This window comes from Orcinus orca, chromosome 14, assembly GCF_937001465.1.
Source record: "Orcinus orca chromosome 14, mOrcOrc1.1, whole genome shotgun sequence".
Classification (NCBI taxonomy): Eukaryota; Metazoa; Chordata; class Mammalia; order Artiodactyla; family Delphinidae; genus Orcinus; species Orcinus orca.
In genome coordinates, this window is record NC_064572.1 from 12,303,581 (window position 1) to 12,318,621 (window position 15,041).

A 15,041-nucleotide genomic window follows, 5' to 3' on the forward strand; every position below is an offset into this window, starting at 1 on the left:
GGTAAAGTCCGTATTTCATGCTTAAAGCTATTATGATATAAAGATATTATTTTAGTGCATCTATTTCTCACAGTAAGAACTAAAACATTAAAAATAGCTATTTTAGAGTTGGAGATTTCTGTACCTGTTTAAATCCCATATGATGCAGGTTCCATCTCTGCTCACACTTATCATTATACTGTATGGTTTGCAGACAAATAAGCTGGTTATCTCTTCTGTGTGCCCATAGAGATGTATCTGAGACTCCATTTCTATCTCTGAAGGCTAAAATTTAAAAAATAAGTAAAGTATAAAACAAAAACCATGACGAAAGGTATCCTAGTGTCGTATCTCAAAAACAAAAACAACCCAAGTGATTCAAATATTCTTCTCAAACATCTCATTTTTCAATCTAGTTCAACTTTTTCTAAAGAGTAAAACTAATTAAACATTAACAAATTTTTAATTGATCATAATTTCATCAACAAATAAGCTTTTCATTTTTGTCTATTCTTTTCCAGTCTTTAGCCAATTACATGTGTATTTTATAGCTGTGATTATTGCCATACAAATAATTCCGTATTTTGTACTTTATACATTCTCCCATAAGCATTTTCCATTTTTGACAGTGTCTTCAAAATGATTTTTAAGTGTTATAATATTCTATACAGTTAGTATACCATAATTTACTTGAGCATCCCTTTTAAAAATAATTAATTAGTTAATTTATTTATTTATTTTTGGCTGTGTTGGGTCTTTGTTGCCTCACACAGGCTTTCTCTAATTGCGGCGGGCAGGGGCTACTCTTCCTTGTGGTGCATGGACTTCTCATCGTGGTGGCTTCTCTTGTTGCAGAGCACGGGCTCTAGGCGCGCGGGCTCCAGTAGTTGTGGCACATGGGGTCAGCAGTTGTGGCTCATGGGCTCTAGAGCACAGGCTCAGTAGTTGTAGCACACGGACTTAGTTGCTCCGCGGCATGTGGGATCTTCCCGCGCCAGGGCTCGAACCCATGTCCCCTATCTTGGCAGGCGGATTCTTAACTACTGCACCACCAGGGAAGTCCCCTTGAGCATCCTTTATGATAGACATTTAAAATTGTTTCAATTTTTTTCAAAATTATAGATGTCATAATTAAATCCTTCATGTATATAAGTTTTGTTCCTCCTCTAAATCATTTCTTTAGAATTTCCAGTATCCTACTAGTGGATCAGTGAATATTAATAATTTTACAGTTCTTGAGTGTACTTTTCAAAGGCTTTGTACCAATTCATGATGCCACCAATGGCGATGTATTACTCATCAATAGTTGTGGACTGATTTTCTAAATCAAACATTGAAAACTGATGTTCCAAGTTCCACATGGCTCACAGATGCCAGATGTCCACACAGGGTCTAACCTTTGTTTTCATTAGGGTAGCAGTTTATTGTCATAAAGTATTTCAATACAAAGAATACAGAAAAGTAGAAAGAAAGTATAATAAAAAGCTGTATACTGACCACTCAGTTAAACTAATCCTAATATTTTATAAGATCAGCTTATTTTTTAAATAAAGAAAACATTAAACATTACATAGTCTGTGTACTGTTTTACATCCTATTTCCTCTCTCTTGTCAGAAGTTACTATTATCCTGAATTTTGTATTTGTTTCCCATGTATGTAGAATTTATGTTCTACTATATGTTACTATAACAATTGTATTGTTTTTCATGTTGCTAAACTTTATATATATGGTATTAATTATTCTTTAGGTATCTGCTGCATCTTGCCTTTTTGATCACCACTGCTTTTGAAACATGTGTTGACTTATTAGCTGCAGCTCATCTATTTTAAGTGCTTTATTTTTCACGTAAAAATACCTATTTTATTCTTAAAGACTCAAATGACCCGGCGATACCAGGCTTACAGTTCCCCTTGGAACCACTGGCTTGAGCTGTGTGGCAGTGGCTTCTGTTTAGCTAGGGCATGTGGCCTTCAACTGCACACAACCACAGCAACCAGATGGCTCTGAACAAGGGCATGAGTCCTGGTTCTGGGCCCCTTCTGGCTCTCCTCTGTGACCTTCCCCGCAGGGCCAGGAGCCTGCAGGGCCACAGGGGTGTGCCAGCGCCCTTGCAGACCATTCTTCAGGGTCCCTGGGACCAAAGAATTCCTTGCCCCCAAAGGCCTGAGCTCCTTCCTTCTCTGCTTGAACTCTGCAGCATTTCAGTTTGTGACTCAATTCCCATTCTAAATCTGTGAAAATTTCCCGAGTTTTAAACGGCAATCAAGGTTGCTTTAACTTGAATTTCTCTTATTGGAACTAAGTTTAACTTTTTCACATATTCACTTTCTTATCTGTAAATCTGTGTGCTTGGTTTTGTGTATTTGTTACTACATTAAGAAGATTATTTGTAGGAATTCCTCTATTTGTGGAATAGAATGCAAGTACCTCCTTGTTTCTTCTGCTGGATGGCCTGGATCTCCATGCCAGGCTAGGGACGCTTTACCCAAAGTCAAGTCTTGAGGATCCTGGACAACCCAGGGGATTCCAATCCAGGCTGTAATTCCAGGCAAGAGTTGGTCCTATCTGACTCATCCTTACTCTTAGGGACCAGCCTTTTGGACAAGGGCCTCCTTGGGACTCCCCAGCTTGCTCTGTCCCTTGTTGTTGTTTTCTATTCCTCTCACGAGAGGCTGTCCAAGAACAGTGTCAATATTCTAGGATTGACAAATGCCCTCAAGCTAAAGCTCCCTCCTTGCTTATTAATAAATAAATAAATAAATATATGTATGTATATATATGTGTGTGTGTGTATTTTTTTTTTACTTCATGATCATGAATAATATTTATGGGGTAAACACAAGATAGGTACCCTATAGTGGTTACTGAAATTTTATAGATTTTTCACTTTAAAATGATTGCAGGTGTTAGTGTTACTAGATGATTCCCTGATGGATCAGAAAATAATTTCCATGGGTAGAACAGGAATCTTGTGCTGGCCTACTTCTTCATAAAATGTTCTTGAATGGTGTAATACTACCTTGATACACTGCATATATTTTCTCCAACCACCATCAATTTAGAGAATAGAAATACAGGTGTTCACTTATATGAAGATGATGTGGCCACACTATTTAATTAGTGAAAAAATGACTCAAGACCAACTATTTTAAAATCAGTTATCACTTTTAGAAGACATTCTTCTCTAATACTGTATATAAATGGCTTATAGATAACCATTCCCTATAACCCAGCAACATATTCGTCATTACACATGTAGAATGCATTTTAGCAGACTATCTTGGGATAGTCAACAGAAACTCACAATGCTCAAAGTTATATATGCTTCACTAGCTCAGGAAAGTATTTCATAAGATTCCCTCGAAAATATTTTCAGACAACAATTATTTTGGTCATATCCTACATGGTGCTTGGGAGGTGGTCTTTCGTATGTGTCAAGGCCAACACAAACGAGAGCATAGATACTTTTAGAACCATGGCCTTCAGCGGGTTGGGAGAACAGAAGCTAGTAAACATGAGGTGTTTCCTGCCAACCTCACAGGCATAGGGTCACATCTGCAGCTTCGGGGACCCCAAAATGATGAGACGGTCTCCAATAAAAAGCAACAACAACATCTACAAAAACCCAAGTAACCTTCTCTCAGACCAAACAATGATAAAACCACACAGCTAAGATACAATTTTGGACATGGTTTAAATAGTAACTATTAATCTCATGACTTGATTACCTAATACTATTAATACTTAGGAGAAAAAGAAAACCCTTACAAATAAATTGAAAAAATCCACTTTCAGGCAAATACAGAACTGAGGAAAGGTAAGCAACCTAAGACTTCACAATAACTTCAAACTAAAAGAAGCATGTGTCTTGCTGTATTCAAATGATAATAGCTACATCTTTGATCTATTTCAAAGCTATGTTGTGCAAAATTACTCCTATATCGAGTACAGCTTAATCTTTGGTTTTTTTTAACCAATACTGTATACTGTGCTAGCGTACAATTACAATTTTAAATTATAGGAAGAATGGAAGTAAGGAAAACTAAGAGCAAGGCTGTTCATAGTGCTGGGGAAAGCAAGAGGAAATAAAAAACAAAAGATGAAGCTAGTTTTTAAATAGGTGTCTACGATGGTGCAAATGATCTGAGTGTACAAGCAGACAACTGCTCTAGCAGCAGAGATTAGAATATATTTGTAGAAAAAAGGAAACAGGGTGAACTCAGAAGGTGAAAGGCAATGGCAGTGGTAAATATTAGAGATATTATAAAATTAACATCCACTTTAGGACTTGGGGAGTAAAAAGGAGAAAACAGAAGACAATCCAAAAGTGAAGGCGCCTCTCTGCTCAGACCCCCTAGCATTCTTCTTATTGTGGCCTGTGTATAAGACCCTCACCTCACTCTACTGTTCCTGCCCTGAATGTGGCACTCCTCCCAGCATGTTCTACTCTAAACTACACATAAAAGTATCTGCCATCCCCCAAACTACCATGCCTTTGTTTCCATGTGCTGGTTTACTTTGCTACAATACTCTTTCCTCTTTTCTCCACTTAGTAAAATGGTCCTTTAAGATCTAGCTCATGTGGGGGGCTTCCCTGGTGGCGCAGTGGTTGAGAGTCCGCCTGCCGATGCAGGGGACACGGGTTCGTGCCCTGGTCCGGGAAGATCCCACATGCTGTGGAGCGGCTGGGCCCGTGAGCCATGGCCGTTGAGCCTGCGTGTCTGGAGCCCGTGCTCCGCAATGGGAGAGGCCACAACAGTGAGAGGCCCACATACCACAAAAAAAAAAAAAAAAAAAGAGCTAGCTCATGTGTAACTTTTCAGGCTCCCTGACATCTGGTTGGTCCCACTTGTGGCTCTTCTAAGCTGTGTGTGAATCTTTCTTAGAGCACAACCTCACTGTCCTGCAATAACCTGTACATGCCAACCTCCTGACACGGAGCCCTCACCACGGCCGGCCTGTATCACTGCAGCGTCTCTGAACTGGTACCCTCCCCTCCTGCCCCACACCCCTTTTAAGTGATTCTCCTTGTAGGCGTTACAGTGACGGCCTTAAAATGCTGACTGGATCATATCACTCCTGCTTCAAACATTTTAATGACTCCTTAGACTAAGAGACAGAAACAATATTATGGTCACATTTATACCCCAAGGATCGTGGCAAAGAACCTTAACAAGGGCTTAAAAGGGAATAAACTTGGACAGAAAAGTAAGGAACTGAGCATCACCCTATGCTAGAAATACAGGTTTCACCCAGTAAAACATGTTTTATAAAATAATGCAGAAAATTGTAATTAAAATAAAGCACAGAGCACATTTTAGACTAGAATGATAATCACTGAGTTATCACCCTAAACTTGCCACTAATCCTCAACAGCACCACAGACAGCTGATTCAAGAAAGGAATGACAGACCTACAGTGGAAATGCCTCTTAGGAATTGGTTCTTTAATTAACTACTAAAATGCTGTAGGTTTAATCTCTTAAAAAAGTAAGTACTGTTACTGCAAAAAAACAAAAAAAAGGAATGACAGTAGATTAAAAGAAGTATTGCATAATGTCTTCTTCACTAGAGTGTTTTAATAATTTAACTCTCAAATCCAAAGGATTCAGTGAATGAAAAAATTTCTTCCAGTAAGTGGTAGAAATCAAGACTGGCTACTTGGATTTTTCTGTCATTTAATTCACCCAGAGGGCATAGGAATGTTGAACATTAGAAGTTCTGTACTTCCAACTTTTATAGAATATTGTGGGATACTTGTAAGCACTCAGGTTGATACCGAGAATGAAAGCAAGCAAGCATCAAAATGCCATGAAAAAGCCTAAACTCAAAACAGGTCATAACTCAAAATACTGTCTGTCTCTGACCTTTACGGTTATTTTCAAAATTTTTGTGATCTTAATAAACCTAAAATTAAAGAGTTAGACATGTGACCTTTTACATTTTAAGAGCTTATGTGAAAAGATTAAAGTACAAAAGATTAATGTACAAAAAATTTAATCTTATACCAAATTTATACTTCATAAAGGGTTTCTTCCCCTCACTAACATAAAAATCCCACAAAACGCGCCCAGGACCTACCGTGCCACTCATGAATCTGTTTGTGTAGGCTGTGATGACACCACATTTGCTCCCAGTAAACAGTTGGCAACTGTCCGGTACCCAAGCACAACTAGTCACCTAGAGAAAGGACAAATCAAAGATTATCATGTTTAAAAAGCATAAGAAATGCTCCTACTTTTCTGACAATTATTTTAAAAATATATGATCACAAAATTTAAGGTAAACATTTTACTTGAAATGATTAGAATGGTGTAAGATATAATAATATTCTGTAACTTAAAGCTATCTAAAAGCTGTTTCCAAATTAAAATGTATTACAATGCATTGTCTATGATTTTACGTTTTTCTGTGTCCACACACACACACACACACACACACACAAATACACACAGGGCCATTTGTTCCTCAGAAATTTAAACAAAATGATCCAGGATTGACTAGATCCAAGGTTGAGAGGGTGTGTGTGTGTGTGTGTGTGTGTGTGTGTGTGTGTGTGTGTGAGAGAGAGAGAGAGAGAAAGAGAGAGAGAGAGAGAGATGCATGTACCTGATTTTTACTTTTATTTCTTTTTCTTTTCCTTTTTCTGTCTTTGGTAGGGAAACAGAGTATATATATAAGTAGAGGTATTGCTTCTAACAGTTCTAAAGATTGCTAGATAGGAGAAGAAAGAAAGATAAACGTGGAGAAGAAAATCTGGGATTATTCCTTCGGGATTATAAACCCTTGAGTCCCAACCATGGCGACACTATTCAAGGTGGGCTCACCTCTCTGCTCGGCCTGACAGTCTTCCTCTGGCACTAGCGGACCCCCAGCACCACACCCCAGCAGCTGTCCCCAGCTGCTCTGCTGACCAGCCGACCGACCAGCAATACCCACCCACACACTTCACTTCACTAAGAAGACGGCGATCATCAGCCACAGACCTCATCCCTTCCCCTCCTTTGGCCTGAAAATGTCTCGGCGTCGCCTCCTGATTTAGAGAAGCCCCTCTGTTTTTAAGGCCAGCCCCACCCCACCCCGGTGTTTCTCAAACAACTGTCAGAATTTCAAGCTGTCATTTGCTGGCTTCTTCCCCTGGCCCTGCAAACGTGTTCAAGTGTCTGCTACCTTGAAAAATGACTTGCTTGGAGCCTGACTCTTCTTAACTCTCAATATATCTTCAGAGTCCATTGGATCTAATTTTATCCTTTGAGTTTCTTTCTTGAATAGTTCTATTTGTAAAGATTGATATTTCATAATTTTTATTCTTTCTTAGAGGTCTTCCAAAGAGCAAAAAGAAAATGTACCTATTTCTTATATGAAGAATAAAACTCATTCTGTCTTGCAATTACCATATGGGTCGACTAAACTCTTTTATAAACCTAAGTTACATTTCTAGGATTTCAATAATCTCATTTTTTCCTCTATTTTGAAACACTTTGCTATTTCATCATCCTAGGAATTATTTCATCTCTACTCTTCAATTATTCCCAACTATGCTAAAACAAAACAAACAAAATAAGAAAATGGAAGAATGATGGATCTCCTGGAAGGATAATGTAAAATGTGAAATAAATTGTCACCTTTTAAAAAAAATAAATTTATTTATTTATTTATTCATTTATTTATTTTTGGCTGCATTGGGTCTTTGTTGCTGCACACAGGCTTTCTCTAGTTGTGGCGAGCGGGGGCTACTCTTCGTTACGGTGCATGGGCTTCTCATTGCGGTGGCTTCTCTCATTGAGGAGCACGGGCTCTAGGCGCATGGGCTTCAGTAGTTGTGGCACGCAGGCTCAGTAGTTGTGGCTCGCGGGTTCTAGAGCGCAGGCTCAGTAGTTGTGACGCACGGGCTTAGTTGCTCCGCAGCATGTAGGATCTTCCCGGACCAGGGCTTGAACCCATGTCCCCTGCATTGGCAGGTGGATTCTTAACCACTGCCCCACCAGGGAAGTCCTAAATTGTCATCTTTTGGTTTTCTTATTGCATTGTCAAAAGAATGTTGTCATCTTTTGAGAAAGTATAAAAGAAGACCAAAGACACCATTTCTGTAGTCTACTTTCAGCTGTCATCGAACACAGTTGGAAACTGAGAATTTTTCATTTTCCAGCAATAATAGAAAAGAGAAGAAAATTGACAGAAACATGTTTCACAATTATGAGATCAATCAGAAGATAAAGGCTAAGAGACAGCAGGACTCTAATCTGTAATGATGATGATGAAATTGATCAGATAAGTGAAATCTCAGAGTGTGAGTCTTCATATGATAATACCCTGGACAAATTTTCTCATACTAAACAACCAATGAGTGAACAACATATTTCTAAGAACAAAATGAAATATGGTATTCTTATCTAGTCAGTTAGGCACTTGACCGGAAGTACTTTATCACACCGTGTTTGCTAGAAATCTGAATCATCCTGTTTTTCTAAAAGGACTTAATGAGGGTATTTTTTCATCTTTAATGATGTTTCTGTGCCCAACTTTACATGATAGAAATAATTTTTCAGTGCTTAAATTCTTATTAAAATTTATAATAAGGTTGTTTTTCACTGTCCTTTATTCTTACTTTTGTTAGTTTACTGGTAAGCCAGATGACAAAAGGCAGTGACCTTTTTTTCCACGCATATTGAAGGTTAAGCAAACAAGTCATTGCTCTCCTTTCTTTCACTGCCAAAAATTCCCCAAAAGTAGCTGACTCCATCTTTAAAGTGCTCAGGGAATGGTGACGAATGTTAGGACTATATAAATAGGCACCAGGTGCTATGCAGGTAACGAAGTCAGAAAACAGTAAAAGAACTTCCTATGGAAAGACAGTCAAAGAAAGAAGGTTTAACATACAATTTAGTACCGGAAAAAGTTATGGCAGTACTGTGTGTGTGTGTGTGTGTGTGTGTGTGTGTGTGTGTGTGTGTGTGTGTGTGTGTGTGTACCTGGTGTTTTATAGTTTACAAAGCACTTTCAGAAACACTGGAGACATTTTTACAACAGCTTTATGAGAGAGTGGTGGGAGTATGACTAGACCAGTTTTAGAGAAGAGGAAAGAAACTCAAGTTGGGTAAGGTTAAATTCCTTGCCAAAGGCTACATAGTAAATAACAGAGCTGGACACTAACACAGATCACAGAGCTACAGTTAGCTCCAAGGCTCTTTCTACCATGTTGTGATGCCTAAATACCCGGTTCATTTAGAAAAAGCCAGGTATAGAACATGGCACTCCGGTTATTGAAAATGACATAGTAAAGGGACTTCCCTGGTGGCGCCGTGATTAAGAATCTGCCTGCCAACGCAGGGGACACAGGTTTGAGCCCTGGTCCAGGAAGATCCCACATGCCGTGGAGCAGCTAAGCCCGTGCGTCACAACTACTGAGGCTGTGCTCTAGAGCCTGTGAGCCAAACTATTGAGCGCTTGTGCCACAACTACTGAAACCCGCATGCCTAGAGCTCGTGCTCCACAACAAGAAGCCACTGCGATGAGAAGCCTGCACACCACAACAAAGAGTAGCCCCCGCTCGCCGCAACTAGAGAAAGCCCACACACAGCAATGAAGACCCAACACAGCTATACAGAGAGAAAGAGAGAGAGAAAGAGAGAGAGAAAGAAAGAGAAAGGAAGGAAGAAAGGAAGGAAGAAAAGGAAGGAAGGAAGGAAGGAAGGAAGGAAGAAAGAAAGAAAGAAAGAAAGAAAGAAAGAAAGAAAGAAAGAAAGAGAAAGAAAGAAAGAAAGAAAGAAAGAAAGAAAAGAAAGAAAGAGAAAAAGAAAATGACACAGTAACAAAAGGTAAGTGGACACTGAGAAGAAAGCAATGCTGATTTTGTTCCAATACTGAGCCATGAGCTGATGCTGGCTCAACAAGAGACTGGGTAGAGGACAAACTCTGGGGACACAGACAGCGGCGGTTAGGGACCTGTCAGCGCTGTAAACAAGGCATACATCCAGCATCACCAGCTCCTGGACTGACTGCAGGATATTAAAGACTAGCTGCCATCAGTCTGACTCCTTCTTAAAGCATTATATTTAATTATTATTATAAAGTACTTCATGAAAATGTTTACCTGATGCTGCTGTGAACCTTGTATAAAGTTTATTGGAGGCTCGCTTTGTTTACTCTTCAACCTTAGAATGTTATCAGCATATCCCCAGCTCAGGATGGCGGACCACTGAATGTCAGTACTGTTCATGCTTCTCACACCTCAAGGAGGAGAAATAAAAGCATCAGTTGCCACTGCTCAGTTATTACTGGACAGCCAGCCACAATGGCAGGTTAAAGGCTCAAGTTCACACAGCAGAACACGGTCATTCCAGTGCAAAAGCATCTTTATATCCATAAGATGGACCCAACTGTGTTAGTTTTATCCCTTTAAGGTTAATGGGATTCTAAGGGTGGAACTGTATTCTTTTTCACCTGTGGTGTTTTGGTTGGGATTTATATGACTTAGTACTAAAATTTCTGTTAAGAAATCTTTATAAAAGACAGTGATAATCAAGCTTCCTCTCTTCATGTTCTGTGACCCCTTACTTTTAACAATAAATATGAACTAGAAAATGTTTTAAAAAACGTAGATACCCTGTTGAAAAATCAATATGGACAACTATTAATACCAGAAAGGGACCATTGCTAGAGCAGAAGCAATCCTGAGAAGGGATAATTTAATCCTTTCAGCTGCAAGGACTGCACGGGAGACCTTCGTTTAACAAGGTTCTTTTCTTTTCTCATTGGACCCGTACACAGTATTATGTCCTTTTGGGATAAAGATCTGGACCTCCTGACATCAGCGTTTCTCATGATCTACGCCTTGTTGGCACGTTGACTAGGGCAAATGCAGCATAAATGCTATAGCTGGTGCTGCCCTGGAAACTTAGGAGCTTTGAGTTCCTTAAGGAGAGAGAATGTGAGTACCTAGCGTAATACCCAGCATATAAAGCAATAAAACAAATAAATATTTGTCGAATGAATCAACAGCGCACTGAAAATGTAATTCACAGATTTTTTTGTTTTGTTGAGTATAATCCCAAATGTGGACATCACTTTTGCAATAAAGAAACTGGGATATCCTTGTTAAGTATAAACTCCTCTCTACATAAGCTGCTATGGAAAGGAACCACACTTCATGAGCCTTGGGACCTTGCAAATTCCACCATAAAGACTGGCATGTAGTAGGAACTCAGTAACTGTTCCTGGTTTCTCACTCCAGCAACACAAGAGGCACCATATTTTTTAAAAAAGAAAAATAAACTTCTGCGTTATCTATTTGAACAGTGGATCTTAAACAGGAGTTTGCAAGAAAATGGCTTTTGTAGCATGCACAGGCTTAGACTCAAGCCCCAGAGATTCTGAAGCGGTATGTCTTCAATGGGACCCAACCAAGTATCAATATATTTTGAAAAAAAGTACCTCAGGCAATTTTGAGGCATTGTCAGTTCTCAAGTAATTGGTCTATACTGGGCTAAAGATCATGAAAACCATGGCGGTTTAGTTGCTATATTGTAGTATGCATATATAACTAAGCAAAATGACACAGTTATTTGACACAGCAGTCCCTAACACACATGGCCTTCCATCTGCCAGGTGCACTCCCAGTCAGTCCAGGCCTCTCCGAAATGGCCCCGTGGACGGTTCCGCACTGGGTACAGCAGTGAACACTCACACGGCCCCTGGCCCCAGGGTGCTAACTGTCCGATGAGCATTTATTTATTAAGCACTTAGAATGAGTCCCGCGCTGTGTTAGTCGTTCCTTATATTATTTCATTTAATCCTTACAGTGAATTACCCTGTGAGATAAGTCCTTTTGTTACTCCCATTTTATAGATTAAAAGCCAGGATTCCAAAAGTGTAAGTCATTTTCTCAAGATCACACAGGTATTAGGCAGCAGAACGAGAATGCAAATTCAGGCACGTGCCGCCCGAGGCCATGGCTGTAACTTGTATGATACCACTTCCCTGGACACACCTAGATTCTGATAAATCCCAAATACATTCTATGAGGAAATAAAGTGTAATCTGAATGAACACAGCTATTAAGGGCCACTAAGGGCTTGTGACTGAAGTGGCACAAATAAGACAGGTTAGCAATTATACTGGACATATTTAAGTCCCATCATTAGCATGATAATACCAGCCCTTTCTCTCTGCTCTAAAGAGATAAACTTCAATCCACCCTAATAAATTTTTTAAAGATAAATTATTCACGCATTTTGGTACTTTAAGTATTATTAGTAGTAAATTACTTGTGACATACCTCATAGCTAATTGCAACGTCCTAGTGAGAATAAAGTACTGATATTCCAGCGATGATCAAACAGCTTTTACCTTCTCCTCCTAGCTCACTAAACTTAGACAAAATGGCGCGCAGCCTCTTTTATTACCGACAACTATAAAGGCAATCAATCATTCATTTCATGACAGAATGAAGAGTGAGTCTAAAAGAACTGTGGCCCAGCCAGCACACTGAATTCCTTTAGGTGGTCGATGTTTGGCATGGGTCCTGGCATCTCTGCACTGTGGTGCTCCGTGCGGTGGGAGGCCATGTGGACCGGGGAGCACAGTGCACAGAATGCAAGGTTAAACACTAACAGCGCGGAACGCTAAGACGTGTCTGGTCCACACGCGGGCTTCCGGGCAAATCTGCACACACCTGATGCGAACAGATGGGTACCCTCAGTCATTCATTTTAGTGTTTAAAGCCCATGCCTAGGACGTAGGAAGAGTTCTTTCGCATTAAGTAAAACGGTTAATTTGGGAGGACGGAGGGATTACTTGAGCGGAAAATGTCACTAGTTTTCCACGGTGTAGGTGACATTTAGAAATATGAAGAGGGCCTCTACTGACAGCACTTTTCCATGTGTTGCTTTCAGTGAGTCAGTGCACAGAGAGGTGAGAAAAACATTGCTTTCCGGACATACATATTTTAAAACCTATTTTCAAGGCTATCATGACTTCCTCGTTGTGTTTTAATCTCATGCTTGTCTCTTCTGAGGTACTAGATTTGCTGGTCACATAAGTCTGTCTATTCTGGAATTCAAGAGTCTCAAAGTGTACGTTTATATAAAACTGTTAATGTTTTCATCTTGTGAGACATTTATTCTTGTCTCCTCCTCTCATTTCAAATGACATTGCATTTAGTTCCCATTTTTTTCACGTACTATGTTTTAATTCCTACGTTGCATTAAATGAACACAGATTTGAGTTTAGTTTTTCGCCAAGGACTCAGAAAACTCAGAAATAAAACAAAATAGCAGCACAGATGAGGGGAAACATTCAGATCTCATGAAAGACATGCCTAGGACGATTTTCATGTTTGATTTTACCTTGTTCTTTGCTGTACGTCATCAGAAGACAGAAATTTCGGGACAAACCGCAGATTGCTCTAGTGGGCAGCGCCTGGAGAGAACCAAATCTTTCTCCGTGCGGCTGGCTGAAGCAGACCACAGGTACTGGGGCACTTGGGGAACCGACATACTCCCCCCACTTCAAGCCTTTTATCCATGACAAAGGACTCTACAACCGAGGAAAGTAAAAAGTACAATTTAAAAAAAGGTAGTAAATATAGAATCACTTCTAATTTAAACTCCAAACAGAGTAAGGGAAAGCAGCCTGATTATAAGCCCTTTGTGGGCAAGAATTATTTTATAATTTTTTACTTCCCCCGTGCTTAGCATATGGAAATATGTGTTCTTGGTTGCTAGACACAGTGATGAACAAGACACGTGAAGTCCCAGTGCCCGTGGAGCTGTCTGATAGCTGGGAAGCAGGGCAGACACCAACTAAACAAATACATACACAAGATGTCAGCTGGTGCAAGTGCTATGAAGAAAGTCAAAGAAGGGGAAGAGGACCAAGAGTGACAGAGCTGCCCGTTTAGACGCGGGGGTCGGGTAAGACTGTCTGCGGAGATAATGTCTGAGCAGACACCTGACTGAAACAGAGAGCAAACTGGGGTTCTATCTGGGGATGGGCACGCCAGGCGGAGGGAACAGCCAGTGCGAAGGTCCTGGGGTGGGAAGGAGGCAGGTCCGTACACGTTCCCACTGCAAACAGACATACTGCTCAGGTCCTTCATACTTGCCAACTTCAACTAGTTAATGAGCAATAAGTATAGTGGCAAATTAAATGGCGTTTATTACTTTTCAGGGACGTACTGTTATTTTGACATGTTAAAATAATAGATTCTAGCTAAAAATAATGACTCTGGTAATGACAATGACTAAAATGATTTGTAAGGCTTCAAAAGCATATGAGTTTCGTTGACAAGTAAACACAAAACAAAAAATACAGCTTTCAACTACGAAACACAACACTGGTGGTCTGCGTTCAGCAAAACAACACTGTTTCTCCTATTGATGTTTTAAAATTTAAATTTCATTTTTACTAGTTGTATAAGTTTTGTTTGTATTTAACATGCAAATTTGATATATATGAGCTCTGAGCATAAAGAACTTACATTTAGTGTTCTATTTGTGTTTTACCTTTAGTGTATTTAAGAAGAAGCATTATTATAAGAAACGACTATCAAAGCAAGATCTGTAAAAACCATGTTCTCTTAAAGTGGCTCCCAGACGACTGCAGTTCGACATCCGTGCTTTACTTTATCTCCAAGACCTTCACAACCTCTTTCCCTTGCCTTTTCATTTTCTGCGATTTCCTTCTGCAAACCTTTGTAACACTTCACAATTCACAATCTCCCATCTTTGCTGCTTTTATAATGAAGAATTTAGTTGAGGATTAGAATCCATTTTACTCTTAAGGCTTGCTTGCTTTATTTTTCTATTTCAGAGTAAAAATTATACCTACTTCCCCTTTTTTTTTTTTTTTTTTTGCGGTACGCGGGCCTCTCACTGTTGTGGCCTCTCCCGCTGCGGAGCACAGGCTCCGGACGCGCAGGCTCAGCGGCCATGGCTCACGGGCCCAGCCGCTCTGCGGCATGTGGGATCCTCCCACACTGGGGCACGAACCCGTGTCCCCTGCATCGGCAGGCGGACTCTCAACCACTGCGCCACCAGGGAAGCCCCCTACTTCCCATTTT

The 15,041-nt window shown here is 40.0% G+C and overlaps 1 protein-coding gene across 4 annotated transcripts in view; it reads right to left on the minus strand.

Moving 5' to 3' along the window:
* The window catches only part of LYST (lysosomal trafficking regulator), a 194,671-nt gene that overhangs the window by 9,284 nt on the left and 170,346 nt on the right, over nt 1–15,041 (minus strand). For all 4 annotated transcript variants that reach the window (XM_049697336.1, XM_049697339.1, XM_049697338.1 and 1 more), the window contains exons 46-49: nt 13,327–13,516; nt 10,074–10,210; nt 6,062–6,160; nt 125–264 (exon numbers count right to left, since the gene is read on the minus strand). In XM_049697336.1, coding sequence (XP_049553293.1) covers nt 125–264; nt 6,062–6,160; nt 10,074–10,210; nt 13,327–13,516 — 566 coding nt within the window. The remainder of the gene's footprint in view (nt 1–124; nt 265–6,061; nt 6,161–10,073; nt 10,211–13,326; nt 13,517–15,041) is intronic.